The 19,734-nt window shown below is 57.9% G+C and overlaps 1 protein-coding gene across 2 annotated transcripts in view; it reads right to left on the bottom strand.

Moving 5' to 3' along the window:
• Positions 1 to 19,092, bottom strand: part of TET3 (tet methylcytosine dioxygenase 3) — a 109,016-nt gene extending 89,924 nt beyond the window's left edge. The window contains exons 1-2 of one of the 2 annotated variants that reach the window (XM_056125718.1): positions 18,901 to 19,092; positions 16,297 to 17,029 (exon numbers count right to left, since the gene is read on the bottom strand). In XM_056125718.1, the coding sequence (XP_055981693.1) occupies positions 16,297 to 16,599 (303 nt within the window). In that variant the 5' untranslated portion in view covers positions 16,600 to 17,029; positions 18,901 to 19,092. Of the gene's footprint in view, positions 1 to 16,296; positions 17,030 to 18,022; positions 18,072 to 18,900 lie in introns of those variants that run through there. The other variant, XM_056125728.1, reaches the window with a different exon arrangement.
• Positions 19,093 to 19,734: the final 642 nt, after the last annotated feature.

Below are 19,734 nucleotides of genomic sequence, written 5' to 3' on the forward strand. Positions count from 1 at the left end.
CCGCAGCCCGCCAGGCCCCGGCCCCCCGCGCGCCCCGGCCGCCGCGCTCTACCTCGGCCGGCCTCCTCGGGCGCCCGCCGGGGCCGCCGGGCCGCGCATTCTCCCCGCCGGAGCGCACGGAGGGCGGCACTGCAGAGGAGGCGGCGGCCAGCTGCCGGCCTGCCCGCCCGCCTGCCCCGCCCGCCCGGCTGGTGTGGAGGGGGCGGCGCGCGCGCCAGCCAATCCCCGCGGCCGGCCGGGCTGGACCTGCCCAGCCAGGGGCGGGGGCGCCGCCCAGGGGGCCGCCGAGTGTCGCTGGCGGCCGCCCAGGCCCGAGGCCGCTCCCTGGCCGGCGCGCGCGGGGCGGTGGGGGTAGCGGTGGGGGCATCCCGGGACGCCCCGCGCCTCCTCGCGGGCAGGGGACCCCTGAAGGTAACCCGCCCTCCCTGCCGAAGGTCGTCTCCGGGGTCGACTGGGACAGACTGTGTCCCGAGTGGGGGTGGTCGACGCTGGTGAAGAATCGCTCCCCCCTACCCCCCCCCCCGCCCCCTGCAAAACACACACACACACACACACACACACACACACACACACACGCCTCTCAAGTCCAGTAAACAGCTTGATCCAGGCAGCAGCGGGGACAGGGCGCATGAGGAACGGTCACCTGGCCACCTTCCAAGACAAACACACACCACCACCACCACCAAAACAAACAAACAAACAAAAAAGCGCTATGCACTGGGCACCCTTACCCCATTCTGCAGATGTGGAAAAGAAGTGAGCGGTGCGCGCGGGAGCACACCCCGAGGCTTTCCCGAGGCTACGAAGGGCAGAGCTCGGGGCTGGCTGTGAAGCCCAGACTCCTCACCGGCGCACTATATATACATGATCCCCGGCAGCCGGCCCTCCCCGAGCGCCCCGCTCAGAGCAGGCTCTGCGGTGCCAGCCTCCCCCTCTTGTACACGCCGTACACCCACACCTCACCCTAAGATCCCTCATCCCTCCTGGCTGGAACATACCCCCGCACACATCCACACTGCCCACCCACCCCGCCACCCCTTGCCACTGACACACCCGTCTTTGCTCCTCTCCCAAAGGCGTTCCTTGCCACACCTCTGTGCCTTCTGTCCCTGGGAAAGCCGAGGAGGGCAGGAGGCTGCTCCCGTCTCCAGTCGCCTCCTGCTCTCCTTTGAGCCTGTTTGAGCCTGTGAAGGATGCTGAAGGAAGGGCAGGATGAGGAAGGAGAGACAGGTGGGGGGGGGCAAGGAAAGCCCCCAGCTCTCTCCCAGACGTGGTTCCTGCACAATCTGCTCCGTCGGGTTCCCTGCCCCGCAGTTTAACGCGGCAAACAGCTCCTGCTCCCTGGAGTCTAGGACTCCGTCTGGGTTCAGTTCCCAGCTCAATCGGCAACTCCGGTGCAAGGGGCTGCTGGTGGCCCCTTCCCTTCCCAAGCTCTGCTATGCTCTTCTGATAAATGGACCCTACAGCGGCATGCTCCGGGCACACAGCTTTCAAGTCCTGGGCGGAAAAGCCGCCACCACTCCAGACCTCTGGGGACTCCTTGGCTTCTGCTCCTCGGGCTCACACTAGCAACCGTGGAAGCCAGAGGGAAGAGGCTGGTCGGATCTGAGCCACTTAGAATGTCTAAGTGTCCCGGTGCCAGGGATGCAGGTTACTATCTGCCCAACGGGAGCCCCACTGCTGCCGTCCACCTGCTTCTGTGGGGCCCCAAGGTAGGGGGGCAGGGCAGGACAGGACGAGCAAAGCTGGACTCTGGTGACACGACTCCGGGATACACACCTACCTCAGCCCCCTGGACAGAGGGGCAGTCTGCTGGGCTCTTCCACATGTCAGGAAGGAAGGGAGGTGACAACGGCAGATCCACCAAGAACACTGTCCCGGACTCTGGCTCAGGATGGGAAACTGCCCATCCGCTGTCCACCCTTCAACTCGTAGCTTGGCCAGGCCAAGTGAAGTCCCTCCTGATCCCCACAATCCCTGCTCCCCCACACACCGTCAGCTGCTGGATAAGAGCCACCACGGATACTGCTTGGACAGTAACAATTACTGCTGCTGCTGAGGCTGCCACAGTTTATCAAGCCCCCGCTAGGTCCCAGGCCGCGTGCCAATGACTCTCTGTGGGAGCATCTCCTCTGACTGACTCCACACACGACCTCGTCTCTTGCAGGAGAATGAACTAGCCATGTGAAGTTACTAGCCCATTAAGACACAGCTGGTGTGTGTGTGAGGGGGGTGGGGGAGCAGCAGAATTCCAGTCGAGGACTTTCTCATTCTGCTTCTCCACCCTGCCACCTCCCAACCCCAGCGAAATGCGAGGAGCCACTGGCCTCCCACCACTTCCCTTTCAGCTCTGTGTCTGAGAAACATTTTTTTTTCAAGCCTCCAACACTTCCTCATGCTGGTCTCCCTCTCCCGGGTGCCACCGGCAAGTTAGCATGGTGCAAAGACTTAAAATCCAAAACTCCCTTCCCGGGGCCAGAGAGAGAGTGTACAGCAGGTAGGGCGCTGGCCAGGCACGTGGCCAATTCAGGTTCAATCCCAGGCACCCCACATGGTCCCTCAAGCCCCTCCCTTAGGAGGGATCCCTAAGCACTGCACCGGAAGTAAGCCCTGAGCACTGGGGGTAGTACCACCCGCACCCCCCACACTCCAACAAGAGAAAGAAAAAGGCTCACTTCTCTGTGCTGCACTCACAGCTCACCCACCCCCATCACATCACGGCCCGGCTCTCCTGGCCCCTGTCTGCACTGTGGTCTTCCCACGTGGGTGAGGCTCTCCACTGAGAAGGGGTGGGAAGGAAGTGGGGGGCGGGTGCTGAGAGTCAGAGGCCACCCTCCTCTTGGCCTTCTGAGTCTCCCCGAACCAGGGCTCTCCTCAGAGTGCAGGGCTGGCACAACCCAGCTACCACCCAGCCTTCTTTGGCTCACTCACCTATGTCTCACCCCCCTGACACTGGCACCTCAGAGGGTTCCCGTTCCCCTCCCAACCCCCCGTCCCCCCAGCATTGGGGACCTACAAACCTCACCTACAAATTCCACCCACACCCACAACAGCCCGAAGATGCCCTGAAAGCAGAGCAGGGCTTCTCTGGCGCTTATAATCATTGCACATTCAGAAACCTTCTACTGCTATCTTTCTATTTTTTTTTTTTTTTTTGCTTTTTAGGTTACAGAGGTTACACCCAGCGGTGCTTGGGGGACCATTATGGGATGCTGGGAATCGAACCCGGGTCGGCTGCGGGCAAGGCAAATGCCCTACCCGCTGTGCTATCACGCCAGCCCTGCTACCAATTTCTCTGGTGACCAACTTTTGTGTGTGAATTACCCCCTCCTCCGAACACACACACACACACACACACACACACACACACACACACACTTAGTTATGTGATCACATGGTGGGGGGAGCCACATGCAATTTAAAAAACAAGGTCTCCAGCTAATGCATGGGTTGCCTCTCCGCCCCCACCCCAACCCCCCCACACCTCCTCTGAGGCACCTTTAGGGCCAGGGCTCCAAGAGCTCACAAGGTACAAAGTGGGACTGCGTGGACCTCTCACCTAACTTTCCTCCCATCCCTGCTGCCCCACATTCTACAGTTGGGGCTTCACTGTGGACCACCAGGGGTACTTGAGACCCCTTGACTAGGGGGTGGAGAGTCTCCTCCCACCTTCCAGAGGTCCTCCTCGCCCACCACCACCATACCCAGACTTCAGCAGAAGCAACAGGGTCACAGCCTTCTCCCGCCACAAGAGGCAAAGAACACAAAAGTGCCAGCACCAACCAGCTGGGGGTCTGAAAGTCAGAGGCCCCAGGACCCGCAGGGGGATCGGGGAATAGGGACACATCAGGAGCATCAAGCCACGACCAACCCCACGCTGGATGCCTTATGAGGCACAAAGAAGCACTGCCCATTTGCTCCTTTGGTCAATGAAACATCCATCAGAAGGAGAAACGGGGTCACCGGGAGGTGATACCCTTGCCCCGGGTCACAGAGCTAGAAAATGGGGGGAGGGGGCAGCAGGACCCTCCCACACACACCTGCGGGCAATCGGAGGGGACTTGTGTCCCTCCCCAGCTGAAGGTTCCCAATGAGGTCACTCCCCAAGGGGTCTGACTTCAAGCCCCATAAGCCTTCTCTGGTTACTCAGCCCAGGGCCAGCTGACAGCACCCTAAAGTCTCTTCCTCTGTCTGTGTGTCCTGCCTCCGCCAGCAGAATGACTAGACTCATGACTCTCCGAAGGCCCTGCGGGGTTCTGCCCAACATCCCACACACCCAAGGTACACGGGATCCACCAAGAGGGAAGTCTGTGACCTCCTTCCTTCCCTTCCCCATCGCACAAAGAAACCCTACGCAACCCACGCGCGCGCGCGCACACACACACACACACCTCCAGAGACTACATTGGAAGTCCCTGGTGTCCACGCATCAATTTCCACCCAAGTAATTGCAGCCCATCACACACACATCATCCCCTATATTTGAAACTCTTTGCGGTTGTCATGGGAACTGCCTGTGCCTTCATTCACTGATCAGGCTTCACAATTAGCTTTGGCAGCGGAAGTCTGTGTCAACGGCAAATCTCTCAAAGGGAGGAGGAAGCTGAGGAGGAAGAGCAGCAGTAGAGATTAAAGGGGGAAAAAAAAAAGATCCTCCCAGGAGAGGCAGCAGAACAAGACTGACTGAACCCAAGCAGTCAGCCAGCTCCAAGGGATGCTCAGCGCCAGCAATGGCCCCGCCTGCAGGTGCCCACACCAACACAGAATACACATGGGGCCCCCCACCCCACCCTAGGGAGCCACTGGGGTCCTACTCAGACCTGGCATGCCCTCCTCAATGCTTGTAAGGTCCTATATTCTATGAACCCCGCTGGAATCTCCCCACCCCCAAACACAACCACCTGAGCCCACCACCTAACTGTTCCAGAACCCGAAGGAATGACAAATGTCACTGGGAAGGCAGAATGAGTATGCTGGCTGAGACATTTTGAAACCTGGGGCAGCCCCAGTAGATTTCCAAGATGAACAAGCATGAAGCATGCTACCTTCCACCCCGAGGATCTGAAAGAAGCCCAGGGGGTGCCCAGAAGCCTAACTCCATCCACCAGCCCAGAGTACCTGAGTAGCACCACTATACACCTCAGTGCCAGGAAAACACTCACCGCCGCCGCCCCCTCCAAGGCCCCCTTCACCTCTCACTCCTGGACCCCTCAGAAGGCGTCCCTGCCCCTCCAACTCTGGGCTCTTAGGGGACCTTTGGGTGGCCGAGGCCAGTCTCTGCCCTTGAAGCGTTCCCCCCGCCCCCCACCCCCCAGCCGCCCAAGCAGACTGCACTGTAATTGTTTGTTTCCATGCTGTCTCCCTCCCCAGAGTGTGAGCTCATTAAGGACAGAGTTAATACTGCCTCCACTCCCCTTCACGCTCGGGCTCAGCGTGGCGCCTGGCGCAGACAGTCCCAGGCGAGATTTGCTGAATGAGGCTGGGAAGGCAACACGCGGGTCTTCTGTGCGTCACGGCGGACGATGTCCTGCCTTCCAGAAACGGCAGATCCTGGGCTGGAGAAATGCTCCGGAAAGGCGCTTCTCCTTCTCATACCCCCAACACCCAGCCCTGGTCCTTCTGCACCCACGGGAATGCCACCCCCCCCTCCCACACACACACACACACACATATACGCACCTAGGCACAGCGTGAATGCAGAGCAGACCAGAATCTCCCTCTCTCGGGGGTGGGGGAGAGAAAGCCCACCAGCCCTCTCTCTCCCGGGGCTCCAAGGCCACTGCCAGCATTAACCAGGGAACCGGGGCACCCAACGCTCGCCATCCAGAGGGCAGAGCAAGCAGTCAAAAGGCAGAAAATCAGAGAAGGGTCCCTCCACAGACCTCCCACAGAAACAGCTCAAGAGGAGAACTAACAAACGCAGGTCCTTTCCACTGGGGTTTCGCCCATCGCTGCCACACCCCTTCCTTGGGCTTCCTCCAGCAGGAACCAAGAAGGGTGGGGATCTGGCGCACACCATCTACTAAGTGTCCCGAACACAACTCCACTTTCATTCGGAAAATCCGTTTGTTCTGTCCTCCGAGGGAGGTGCATTCTCCTGTCCACCCGCTTCCAGCCTGGGTGTGGGGAGGCAGGTGCATTGGCCAAAGCCGGCAGTGGATGAACTTGACCTACTGGAAGTGGGTAAGACACACACACACACACACACACACACACACACACACAAATAACCCCCACTAGTCTGCTTCCCTGCCTGCAGTCTGGCCGGTGGGTCCAGTCTGGGCTCCCGGGTTTCTTTCTTCCTTCCTCTGGGACTGAATGAAAACCAGGTTATCGGAATTTCTTATGCAAATGACAGGAGTCCGTCCAGGTCACAGAGAAGCGTGCCCACCCCAGCTGCGCCCACAGCATGGTGCCTGCAGAGACACTTGTGCAGAGGCGAAAGGTCTTGGAACTGCAAAGGCTCATCAGAAACAGGCTGAGCAGGACACGAGAAAGATAAACGCCTGGACCAGACAGACAGACAGACAGTAGGGCAGGTACGGGCATCTGCCTCACACGCAGTTGGACCGGGTTCCAACCCCAGCACCACTGTGGTTTCCCTGGCTCTACAGGGAGTGATACCAGCAGGGTGTGGCCCCCCCCCAAAAAAACAAACAAAAGGATAAAGGGGTTCCTTCTCTCTTCCTGGCATCCTACCCACAACTCTCAAAAAACAGCTAAAAAAGAAAAGACAGGGAGTGGGGATTTAGTGCTGATAACCAAAACCCCCAAGGTGGGCTTCCAGCCACTCCGTGGTCCCGGAACAAGAGCCCTGAGGCAGAGCAGGTGACTCAGGTATGATACAGGCAGGAGAGTCAGTTTGGGGCCAGAAGTAAATAAGCATAAGGTTCATCAAAGCTGTAAGTCATTGGGAGAGGCCACTTGCCCCCCAGGGAGCTTCCAGGAGAGCTGTTGGGTGCTGGCTCCAGTTGGGTTGTTTTTCTTGAGTGAGAGCAGGTCATTAAAACAAGGCCCAGCCCTCGGGGAGGGGCAATGAGTTTCTTGGTGGGTTTGAACCAAGGAAGGCACTTTCTCCTTGGGGTGGGGATAGGGATTCTTTTCTCTCTTTTTTTTTTTTTTTGCTTTTCAGGTCACACCTGGCTATGCACAAGGGTTACTCCTGGCTCATTCACTTAGGAATTAATCCTGCCTGTGCTCGGGGGACCATATAGGATGCTGGGAATCGAACCCAGGTCAGCTGTGTGCAAGGCAAACGCCTTACCCGCTGTGCTATGGCTCCAGCCCCCTGGAGCTAGAGATCCTAATTCCCCAAATCCTGCCAACAGCCAACCTAGACTGCTCTTCTCCCATCCCAGAGACAGGCCTCAGCGAGACCACCCAGGGGCATGCTGGTATAGTCCTGCAGATTGGAGCAATAGAACTCCCCATGATGAGGAAGAACGTTCTAGTCTACACACTGTCCCCAGCACAAGCCACCAGACAGGAGCCGTTGTTACTGACCTTGGAATGACAGTTAGTTATAAGTACTTGTTTTATTGGAAGGAAGAGTTGTGTTTTTTTTCTTTTAAACTCTACAGTATTAAGTTACAATAAACTCTTTCAGATTTGAGGGAGTCACAGACCTTGTGATTAAAGTGCATTGAAACAATAGGTTTTCCACAAGAGGGTGTGAGCCCCAGCACTGATCACTTTGTTTTCTTCCCCCTGGCTTTCCCCACCACACCCCACACTGCACCATGTCCTCTTCCCTGCTGCCTCCTTCGGCTTCTCTAAATCATTTCATCCCCACCCCCAGCCCAATCTTAACCTCCAGCTCCTCCAGGGAAGAGGTCATTAGCTATATTCATTTCAAAGTTTCCTATCATTAAACACTTTCAATCACCTTTAATTCCGGTATGGAATATTCAGTTCTCACCTCAGCAGTTACTTCTTTCTTCTCTCTGAAATCTGAAGGAGGTTCTGGCACAACACACTGTCGAGTAAATGCTAGAGCCATATACTCTCCTGAATTTACTTTTAAATTAATTTAAAAAGTAAATATCTGGGCCAGAGATTAAGGTGCTTGCCTTGTATGCAGTGGACCCCAACTCCATTCTCAGTACAATATGGTTGCAGTGGACCCCAACTCCATTCTCAGTACAACATGAGCCATGCTGGGAGTGATCCCAGGCACAGAGCCAAGAGTAATCCCTGAGCACAGCCAGATGTGGCCCAAAAACCAAATAAATAAATTTAAATAGCTAATGGCCACCGTATTGGCCCCCCTCAAAGTATGTCTTTGAATTTGGGGCAGTTGTGGAAATTCTTTAGAGTCTACTGAAGCATACAACTGAAAATGTACAAACCTCTGATGAGTACGACGTCCAAATGTGCAAGCACCATTACAAATGTGTGTATGTGTGTGTGTGTGTGTGTGTGTGTGTGTCAGTCATTGAAACAACAATGAAGGGAAGGGGAGTAGAGAACCAGTCTGTTGAATACAGATAAGTAGAAATCAACTTTATGAATTCACTCATATTTGGAAGGTAAAAAAATCCTTAGACAATATAATGGTGGTTACCAGAGAAACAAGGGGACAGAGGCTGTGCAGTTTAGGTAAAAGGAATCCAACCTGGGGATGGAAACCAGACTTTTGGTGGTCATCAGGTAGTATAAGCATTCAAAATAGTGTTGTACACCTAAGAAAGAAATTTTTTTTTTTGAAACAGTCTAGTGTGGGCTGCAGAGGTAGTACCGCAGGTAAGGTACTCTTTCTTGCAGCTGGTCAACACGGGTTCTGTTTCCAGCATCACATATGGTGTCCCAAGCACAGAGTCAGAAGTGATCCCTGACTATAGACGCAGGAGTAAGCTCTAAGCACCACCAGATATGGCCCAATCCCCAATAAAATGAAATAAACTGAGTCACTGAAAACTAAGGACCTCTCCCCTGAGACAGTCCTACATATCATACGTTTGGCTGAAGTTTTCAAAAAGTTCAGACCATTCCAACACAGGTCAGATTAGGTCTTGATAGGAGATTAAATTCAGAACCTAACAAAAACTTTATTTGACATAAGAGACATTTTTCTACAAGTACCTAAGAAATATGAACATAGACCTGACATTATACTTTACATAGTTTCTGCAGGAGAATACCAATCTTCCCAACCCCACCCCTACCCTAACAGTGCTCTTGTAACATGGCTGGCACCCAGCCTCCATGCAGCCACATGTGGGCACAAGCAACACTTGTCTTAAAACAGCAATAAATATTAGACAATTATTTCCTTAAACAAGGGACCAGTCTACCTGCTTCTAACTTCCACCTACTAATAAAAGTCCTACACCCTTCATGGCACACAGGAAAGTGACTCCCTCTTCCCCACTGTTGGCCTTAACCCGCCCAACTCCTCTCCACCCCTCCAAGCAGAAACACCCTGCGTCCCGCGTCCTCCGACAGGCCAGCCACTAACCGCTGACCGAGCATCTCTCCCGAGGTGGCCACATCACTCACAGCATTCCAGCTTTTCCACCTGCCAGGAAGCCCAGGGTCCTTACTTATATATCTATTTCCTTTTAAAAACAAATACAGGATTTGGGGTTTACCATAACTAAATTCCATCAAGTTTGGTTAAGGCCAGTGGTCCCAGGCTGTCCCAATTTCCTCTACCCAACTAAATAGTTACACCACCCCCAAATCTAACCAAGCTGCTAAGCTGCATCCTTGAAAGGGGGGTGACATCTCTTCCGCTCCATAAGCCCCCAGACCCTCCTCTGAGACACAGACATCTGTGGGTATGTCCCATTTGACAGCCACAAAAGGCTTGGGCACTGAGCAGCAAACACCTTCCAAATGCTCTCTTCTAATTCCTCGTGGCATAGGTTTTTAGGGGACTAACAGATAACCCACAAGGTTAGAAGGAAATGAACTCCAGAGAAACAAGGATAAACAGAGTCCATCTCAACATCTTGTCTCCCTGGCAGACAGGGCAAAGACTCGAGCTGTGTCGTCTTTCCTCCCCTGCCATTTCGGTCCCCTTCTCCGTGTCCCACACCCCCTGTCTTTAGGTCACAAAGATGCTGGAGATCAGTTGCTGAAACTCGTGAGCATCCAAGTGACCTGGGGATCTGGTTCGAGCACTGAGTCGGACACGGCAGGCAGGGATTCAGACTCTGCCAGGCGTTCACACCTTCACCTGCAGAAATTCCCAGGCGAGCCAGTGCTTCTAAGCAAGTGCCAATCAGCAAGCTGGGTGTATGGCTGTGCTATGAACCACCCAGCCCCACACGGGTCCTGACTCAGGGGAACGGGGAGCAGACAGAGTGAGTGCCTATCACCCTCGTCTCCCATCTGAATCCAAGTGGTGCCTCTCCACAGCAGGTATGCCTGGGGAGCCCCCAGACCAATGAAGCCAGAATCCCTCGGTTGGAAGCCAGGTCATCCCAGTAAGGAACCCCTAATACATGCAACTGATAAAAAAAGACTGAACAGGGCAATTAATACCGATGCCCTCTCCTCAGCAGACCTTCAATCAAAGACTGGCCTCTGACCTATCCAAGCTGGAGGATGGTGCCATCACTTGTCTGCAGATGTCAGATTGAGCTGCTTAGTATAGAACTAGAGGGAGCCCTGAAACTCACCATTTGCCTTTCTGCCATCTCACAAAGCACCTTTTAAAGCAACTTCCTTAAAACTGTTAAAAGTTGATGGCTTGGGGCTGGAGCAACAGCCCAGAGGGAAGGGCGTTTGCCTTGCACGTGGCTGACCCGGGTTCGATTCCCAGCATCCCATATGGTCCCCTGAGCACTATCAGGAGTAATTCCTGAGTGCAGAGCCAGGAGTAACCCCTGCATCTCCGGGTGTGACCCAAAAAGCAAAAAAAAAAAAAAAAAAAAAGTTGATGGCTTGCATGCAGCCAACCCGGGTTCGGTTCGATCCCAGAGAATCCCATTTGGACTTCCGAGCAATGCTAGGAGTAATTCCTGAGTGCAGAGCCAGGAGTAACCCCTGAGCACTTCTGGGTGTGGCCCCAAAACAAAACAAAAGTTGATAAAAGTGTATATCTGCAGTCTTTTTTTTTTTTTTTTTTTTTTTTTTGCTTTTTGGGTCACACTCGGCGATGCACAGGGTTTCCTCCTGGCTCTGCACTCAGGAATTACTCCTGGTGGTGCTCAGGGGATGATATGGGATGCTGGGAATCGAACCCGGGTCAGCCGCGTGCAAGACAAATGCCCTACCCGCTGTGCTATCACTCCAGCCCCAGTCTTTTGCCCTCGTTCCAGTATTCTGATTCCTTAAGGATGCCATTCCATTGGCATATCTGAAGGTGTTGGGGGCAGGGGACAGCAAATGACTCAGACCAGGGCAGAACAGGCCTCCCGCCCTCCTCCCACCAGCACACACTGCCGTCCTTCCCAAGTGGACACTTCCCATCACAACCGGGACCAGTGGCTGTTCTGTCGTGATTATGCTCCCTGCACTTAGGAGTCTACCACCCCCTCTTCCTCCTCTTCCTTCTCCTCCTTGCTGGGAACAGACAAAAGCCTTTTATTGTCCTGTATATTTTCCACCAGCCTCAGCATATTCTGGCCACTAGACCTTCTGACACTTGGCTGAAGGAGACACGCCACCCAGGACTCTGCCTCAGAGGCTCCCAAGTCCTTGCCACATAAGGCGTGTGCTGGTCACCATCTGCACTCAGGGCAGCCAGGGCAACCCTACAGATGGCCCGTTTTGTGCCAGTCGAGCCACCACCCTCCGCAGGGAACCACTTAAGCCCGTCCACTCAGCACTTCCTCTTTAAAGAGCAAGGCGCCCCCTCTAGCTAACTTCCCCTTTGCAGTCTGTGGCCATGGGATCAAAAAACATTCGACTCTGAGCAAGGGTTTCCTAAAGTCCATGGTGTGCGGCCTCTCCTTGCTCAGCACCGGTGCTGAGAGCGGCTCCCTCATCTCCGAGAACAGAATGGGCCATCAACCCTCCCTCCCTTTTGTTGCTTAGGACAGATGCAGCCTGCAGCATTCCCCCCTGGCCCCCACCTCCACACACACACCTCCACACACCTCCACACAGCCAGCATCTCTGTGGACACAGAGGTCAGAATTCATGGGGGAATTCTGAGCTCGCCAAGTAATATGCCCCAGCCCAAGATATCTGGTCTTAAAAATGGCACAGAGGAGAGACAAGTGGGTAGGGGACTTGTCTTGCATGTAGCTGGCTCAGGTGTGGCACTACCCAGGCCCCACACCTAGTCTCCTGAACCCAGAGCCAGAAGTGCTGAGCACTGCGGGTGTGGCCCAAAAAACCAGACAGGGGGGAGAAATAGCAGAGAGCGATTTCAGCCACCCAACTCACTTAGCTGAGGGCAAGGCTGCATTTTCACATCAACTAGAGCAGTATTTTTCAACGGGGGGCTCCGAGGATAGCCCAAAGTGGCCACAGATGAATACAGGTAACAGGCAGGTCATAGCGCCAGACCAGGAAGCCGACGCGAGCAGGACAGAAGTAAATAAGGTTGGAAGGGGCGCTGGGTCAGAAAGAGGCTGAGAAGCACTGACACAGATGGAAGTGTGGGCACCATGAAAGTTCTCTTACCTGCCCCCACCACCACCAGTCCAGACCCCCCCCCCCCCCAACACAGCTCCTAACTGACTCCAGTCTCCCCACCCCAGAGGGGGAAGAAGCTAGCAAACACTCCCCCGACCTCCATGGCTCCACTGTTCTTTATGAGCCAGCGAGGGGAAGTCTTGAGACAAACACTTCATGGGCATTTCATCTTTAAAATCACCACTCAGGCGGGTAGGGCGTTTTTGCCTTGCACGCGGCCGACCCAGGTTCGATTCCCAGCATCCCATATGGTCCCCCAAGCACCACCAGGAGTGATTCCTGAGTGCAGAGCCAGGAGGAACCCCTGTGCATCTGCTGGGTGTGACCCAAAAAGTAAAAAATAAAATAAAATCGCCACTCAGACGCTAACACAAAGAAGTGATGCCTTTTCCAGAGGATGGAGGGAGGGAGCTTTGCCTCCCAGGCTCAGAGGACCTACTGTGTGGGCCATGCAGGAAACCTGCTTCATCCCAGTCCTCACAACAAGCCTGCCAAGGAGGCTGGCCTCGCCCGACAAAGAACACCGCTGCTCAGGCGAAAGTGACGGGGCACCGCTGACAAGGGCTGCTGCATCTCCACAGCCCCCAGATTCTCCTCTTCACTGGGCGCCAAGCCACGCTCAGGTACAAAGAGGGTGGAAGACAGCTAGCGCCCAACAACAGCGGCGCTCCTGGCACTGGAAAGGATGATTCCTGTCGGGTGTGTGACCTCGCTTATTGATAGGACCCAGAGCAGGAAACACACCCACCCCCACCCCCACCCCCATCCCCATGGCAGCAGGGCGCCCATCCTGGACTCTGGAAGAGAGCTCTAGCTTTGCAATGCTGCATTTCTTTTTCTGAGCATCAAGGCCCCACAAATTTGGCAACCCTCCCCCCGCCTCCCCCAAACACAGAGTCAGGAACTGTGAGGAAAGGCAGACAACCCAGAAAAGGGTCCCCCCACTCTGGGATGACTTACAGCTGCAGAGGGCTGGAGGGAGCCCCACAGGAAGCCGGGGGAAGGTGGAGATGGAGAGAAGGAAAGGGGTGCCTGGAGGAAGAAGCCCAGAGAAGTGCCCAGGAAAGACTGATCTTGCCCCAGCTGAGGAGTCGGGACCCAATTTGAACGTTCTGCTCCTAAACCTGAACCAGAGAAAAACACAGACAGCAGAAATGTCTGTGTCTCTTCCCACCCCAGGAGATGTTCCCTCTGCGATGTGGTTCAGCAATAACGGTTAAGAGATCCTAGGAAGGGGCAGGGGGTGGGGGAAGGGGGCTGTTTGCTGATAAAGACTGGGCTGATCTAGGGCCCCCTTCTCTCAGGCAGAGCCTCTGGGGTGTGTCAGCCCTGTGAGGGATGTACTTGTTAAAGAGTGTTGCCTGGACAGGGATTCCCATGCTTTTAGCCCGCAAAGACCAGTGAAAATAATAATAATAATATTAATAATAATAATAATAATAATAAAATTGTGGAGACAGACACTAGTTATTTTGTGTTTTTATCAAGACTTTAAAAAATAGGTGTAGCTTCTTCTGTCAACACCTTTCTTTCCTAAAAACATGGCAGGTAGAAAGGACCGGCCCTGGGAACAAAATGCCAGTTGGTAAGTTAAAGGCAATGAGTTTTAAGAAAAAAAAAAAAACTGACTTCCTTGTCCCTTTGCATCATTCCTCCAGGCCATGGGCCAACACTCCCGTGAGCCAGCCCTGGTCCACACACAAGCATGGGCACCTTCCTGCCTGGGATACCCCAGGCCCCAAGTGTCATCTTCCCCACTTTCCCAGCCCTGGGGTCCAGTAGGGCCGCCAGCAAGGGCAAGGTCCGTGTGCATGCAGGCAGCTCCCAGGACAGGCCAACCAGACTCCCCGGATCTTAACCATGACCACCTGACAGCCCAGACTGGCAGTGTCCACAGGAGGATGTCAGGACCCTGGCCTCACTCCCAGTCTCTCGCACGCATACACGCTCTTCACCGCCGACAGAAACCGACAGAAACCCTCCACAGGGTTCCCAGGGGCCACAGGCACACGACCATCCATTCCAGAAAGCTGAGCTTCCCTACCCCAGGGGTTTGACTAGGGAGGAACTGGGCCAACACAGCAGGGCAGACAAGGGGTACAGAGAAGGCAGTACTGGAACCGAGCTTCATAAAGCAGACAGGTCTTCTTCCTCACACCCAAACACCAGGCAGCAGAGAGGGGACCTCCCCTAATCTCATTCCCCTCTCGGAAATGATGCTGGGAACACTGGGCCAACAGGCCACCAACTCCCCGCCAAGGCCAGCAATCCAAAGAGGCCAGACACTGTGTGAGGTGGCGAACTGCAGATATGATCGAGGTATTTGCTTTAACCAGGGAGGGGGGCTGGGGGACAGAGCGTCCAGTAGTCTGGGCATCCTTGGACCATGTTGGGCAGCTTCCAAGGGGCGTAGACAAAAAAAAAGGTGACAAGGGAGTAGAAACAGTCCGACAACGCCCACTTTCCTGCCCCCACACTGGCGCTTCCTCCTCGGCCACAGCCCCACCGAGCTCGCTCTCGGCACAGTTCCGAGCTCAGCGGTCATGGAAACGGGGAACGGGAGCCGCCAGCGCATCGAAGCCACAGGTGCCCGAACCCGCTGCAGCACAGCAGCTCCCAGCTCAGCTGCAGAGGGCTTCAAAGGCCATCCAGCACAAGCCCTCTGCTTCCCCCGGGGAAGAAGAGGCCCAGGGAGGGAGGCCCGAGTTGTCAGAACCCGTAGACAAATCAGTGGCAGAGCCCGGAGCCCCACGGACCGCGCAGGCCTCCGGCTCTGTCCAGCGCCAATTCCGCTGCCTGGAGCGACTTCAGCCGATACACGCGCTGCTCAACTCCGCGCGTCCCCACTTCTGCCAACTCTCCGCTGTCTCAGCGGCCACCAACCTCGTGCCGGCAGCCCGCCACGGGAATGAGAGGAGATGACCGAAGCGGGGTCTCTGCCTCTCCCATTCCCACTCGCCTTTACCTCAATTTCTCCTTCCCTCCATCTATATCCCTTCCTCCAAATAAAAGGGTCCTCCTCCCTGGGGTGGACAGCTCGGCACAAAAGAACCTCATTCGTTCATTCATTCCATCTCTAAACGCTTACTACACGCCTAGGAACTGAGCCAGGTCCTGCGAAGAGGGAAACACCAGCCTTTGACCCCAGAACTACTCTGATGGGCAGGGAAACCCAAAATCACCGATTTCTCATTCAACTCCGTGGAAGCATCCACTCGCTGCCCTGACAGTCTTCCTCCGGGAAAAATAATGGGATCCAGGAGAAGGTTTAGGGAAAGAAACAGTCTACCCAGGGCAGCAAAAAAAAAAAAAAAATCACCCTTTAGTCCCAATCTTCCCAAATCCATCAGCCTCTCCTTCCCGACACCCCATCTCCAGACACATGCATCAGTGTGACCTTGAAACAACATTGGAGGTGTCAGACAGGACAAGAAGCTTCCAGAGACTCAGCAGGGGGTCATTGTCCAGTGCCAAAAACTCACAGAGAGGAGACCAGAGTGCCAGCTCTGAGCCCTCCGAACCGCGTGCGCTCACTTCGAAGGCTGCCGGCTAGGCTAAGGAGCTCGAGCCAACTTCCCCCCAGCCACCTTCTTCCTCATGGCCCCTCCACGTGGGACCCAGGAGAGTCCCGGCATCCTGGGCAAGTCCCCGGAGAACGCAGGGCCTCTAGGAAGGGGAAAGGCGCCCTGCGAGGGGCCAGCTTACCTCTTGGAGCAGCCCCACTTTCTTCTTGAGCACCTCACACTTGCGCAGCTTGCAGATCTGGTGCGTGCGGCGGTTGGTGCAGCTGGTGCAAGCCCCGCAGTTTTCTAGCCGCCGGCAGGGCTCACAAGTGCCACACCGTTTCCGCTTCTTTCGCCCATCTGCACCCCCTCGGAGCTGGGGTTCACTTCCAGTCATTGGGAGTCCTGGTCCCTGGAAGTCCCCTACCATCACCTGGCCCTGGGGGAAGTCGTAAAGGCCAGGCAGGTCTGGCTGAACGGCCAGAGGCACCTGGAACTGACTCATGATGCAGCCGTGGTGGGGTGCATAGGTGCCCCGGCAGAGCCACAGTCCCGCCGCCCACCTGCCTGCCCCGCCAAGGCCACCAAGAGGTCCTTCTCTCCTAAAACAGTCAACAGTCTACAGAGGGTACCGGCGAGTCGCTTCCTGCTCCAACGGGTGCCTCTGGTCAATGCCCTCTTCACCTCCTCTGCAGCAGTCTGATGGGGCTGAGCAGGAGGCCACTCTGGAACCCGCGGGGGCCCGGGATCTGGGGCGGGACAGCACCAGCAGCGCCCAGCGAAGGGATCATCTTGGCTGGGTGAGCTCTTCACCCTCACCTACCCCGGACCCAGGCATGAGGTGAGCAGGTGGGTTGGGGCCAGGCAGGGCTGGGCAGGGCAGCCCCCGGGTGTCTCTCCTGGGGGGGGTGAGGATGTGGAGAAGGCAGCGCTGCCTGCAAGACACACAGAAAAGGGAAACGCATCACTTGGGGGCTCGGGGACAACTTTCACATGTCACCTCTTCCTGCTTCTGGGAAGAGGAGGGAAGAAAAAAAGAACAGAAGAGAAAATGGGGTTTGGGTGGGGCTAGGGTGGAGAAGAAGGGCCTCGCTCAAATGAAGTTCTACCAAACCCCAGGAGGACAGGGCAGCCCCCAGCCCCGCCCGCACCGGCTGCACGTCGGAGGGAGGAGGCCTAGGCGCGACCTCCCCCCCACACCGCTCTCCATCAGGGGTAGCCTGGGGAGTCCACAATTTTAGGAGGTGGTCAAGGTGAGATTCCCGAGAAAGTTGCCCTCTGCCCCTCCCCCGCGGGCGTGAGAGAGTTTCCCCGGGATTCCCACACACCCTTTCACTGGAGGTGGCCCGGCCCTCCCCGGGGGCAGCAGCGCTGTGCACATAAAGTTTGCGGAAAGCTAGCCCAGGCGGCGAGGCGGCGCGCTGCCCCCGGCACGGCGGCGGCGCGGACTGGGGGTGCGCGCGCCCCGGGCTGGGGGGGGACCCCGCGGCGCCCGCTCCGCCAAGGGGGCCGCGGGGAGGGGGGGCGCGCTCTAGCCGCCGGCCGGGCCGCGCGCGCGCCGCCGCTCCGGCTCCTTTGTTCTGGGGCCTCGGCCGCTCGGCTCCGGCGGCTCCGCAGCCCCCGCCCCGCCCCGCCGCCCCCCTCCACCCCCACCCCCGGCTCCGCTACACTGTGACCCGTCGCACCCCCGGCCCGCTCCCCCGCAACAAAGTAGTAGCGGGGCCCCCCCTCCCCCGCCCGCAGCAGCAGCAGCAGCAGCAGCAGCAGCAGCAGCAGCCGCAGCAGCAGCCCCCCCGACACCTCCGTGCGCCGCTGGTCCCCCCACCCGAGGCCGTCCCCTCCCCCTCCCCGCGGTCCGGGCCGCCCCCCCCCCCATGTCTCCCGCCCCTCCCCCACCCCGGACCCGGAAAGGCACCGACTGCACCGACCTGCCGGCCGCCTCCGGGGCGGAGCGCACAAAGGGGCAAAGTTTCCCCGGCCCGCGCCGCCGCCGCCGCCACCGCCACCGCCACCGCCGCCGCCGCCGCCGCCCGGGGCGCGCGCGCCTCCCGTGGAGCCGAGCCCGGCCGAGCTGGGCGCGCGGAGCCCCCCGCCCGGGCGAGGAGGGGACGGCGCAGGAGGAAGGAAGAGGAGGCAGCGGCGGCCCCGGCGGCAGCAGCAGCAGCAGCAGCAGCAGCAACAGCAGCAGCAGCAGCAGCAGCAATGAAGGCGGCCGCGGGACTCCCCGCCCCCCCGCGCGCCGCGGCACGTGCTCGCCCGGGGACTCCCCCGCCCGGGAGGGCGCGCACGTGCGGCCCCGCCGAGCCCCGCCGCCCCCTCCGGCCGGCCCCGGGGGCCTGGGAGGTGGGGGGACGTGCCCCAGCGGGAGGGGATGGAGGCCGCCGCCGAGCGGGTAGCGGCGCAAGGGCCCGGCCGGGCTCCGAGCCTCTGCACCTGCAGCACCTTCCCCGCCGCCCCCCCTCCTCTCCCGCCCCGCGCGGGCCGGCCTCCCTGCACCCCGCCGGCCCCCTCGGGCGGGCGCCCCTCTCTCCCGCCCTCCGGCGCCCGGTCGTCCCCCCCCTTCCCGGGGAACCGAGCGGGCCGCGCCGGCGAGGGAGGGCACTCGTCCCTCCCAGCTTAGGCCCCGGGCTGAGCCGGCCTCGGTGTCCCCACTTCCTGCCACTCCCTGTGGACCCGGCGCGGTCTGGGGGCTTCCCCCGGCCGCCCCGAGCCCCAGGCCCGCCTAAGCCCCCTCTGTCCGGGCCGCCGCGCTCTCATTTCCCCCAGCAGGACAATGGGGGGGAAAAAAACCATCGCGTTTGCGTACCGAGTCAGCCTGGCCCGCAGAGAAGGGGGCCCCAGCGGGGAGGGGGCAGAGGCCACGGGCTGGCGGAGACCCGGGTCACGGCCGAGCGCCCGGCCCAGGCACACCCCAGGGCCCTGCCATCGCCAGCCTCCCCTGCGCCGCGCTCGGCTCTTTCGCGTCGAAAACAAAGACTAATCCGATACCCCCGCCCTGCCTCCCGGAGGAGGGGGAACGGGAGCGTCGCGCAGGGGAACGAGGAGGACAGCGTGCGGGCAGGGTTCGAGCAGTCCCCGCAGGGGCCGGGGCGCCACCGAGCCCTCTCAGCCCGCACGGGCGCTGGGGAAAGTCACCCCCAGGCTCTTTTCCAGGCAGGGGACAAGGAAGGGGCACGCGGCACAAGACTATTCTCCAAGTTGCCAAGCTGCCCGTGTTCGCGGCGGCGGCTGCTTCCACCCTCGCCCCCACCCCCCTCACCTGTTGTGCAGGCCAAGTTGAAATTCCAGGTTAGATTAACCCAGCTCCACCCCTCTGGCTTGACTGCCAGGGTGATGGTGCCCGGAGCTGCCTTCCATCTACCTGGGTTGCTGGGGAGCCAAGGTGGGTCTCTCAACACACGCATAGACACAGACGCGGGCAAGTCCTGGCAGAGCGGCCACAGGGGCAGACTGGCCGGACCAGTTTGGGCGGTGCTCTCCTGAGCTAGGTGCCTGGCAGGAATCCCTGCCCGGCTGCTGAGGCTCCCGGCTCAGCCAGAACTGGAAAAAGAGCATTAGGCCGGCTATTTAGAGGAAGAAGAAGAAAAAAAGTAACTGATCTCAAGTAGCACCGCTTTAGAAAGCCCTAGGCGGTAAGAGA

The sequence above is a fragment of the Sorex fumeus genome, unplaced genomic scaffold (genome assembly GCF_029834395.1).
Source record: "Sorex fumeus unplaced genomic scaffold, SorFum_2.1 ptg000006l, whole genome shotgun sequence".
In the NCBI taxonomy this organism is placed as follows: domain Eukaryota; kingdom Metazoa; phylum Chordata; class Mammalia; order Eulipotyphla; family Soricidae; genus Sorex; species Sorex fumeus.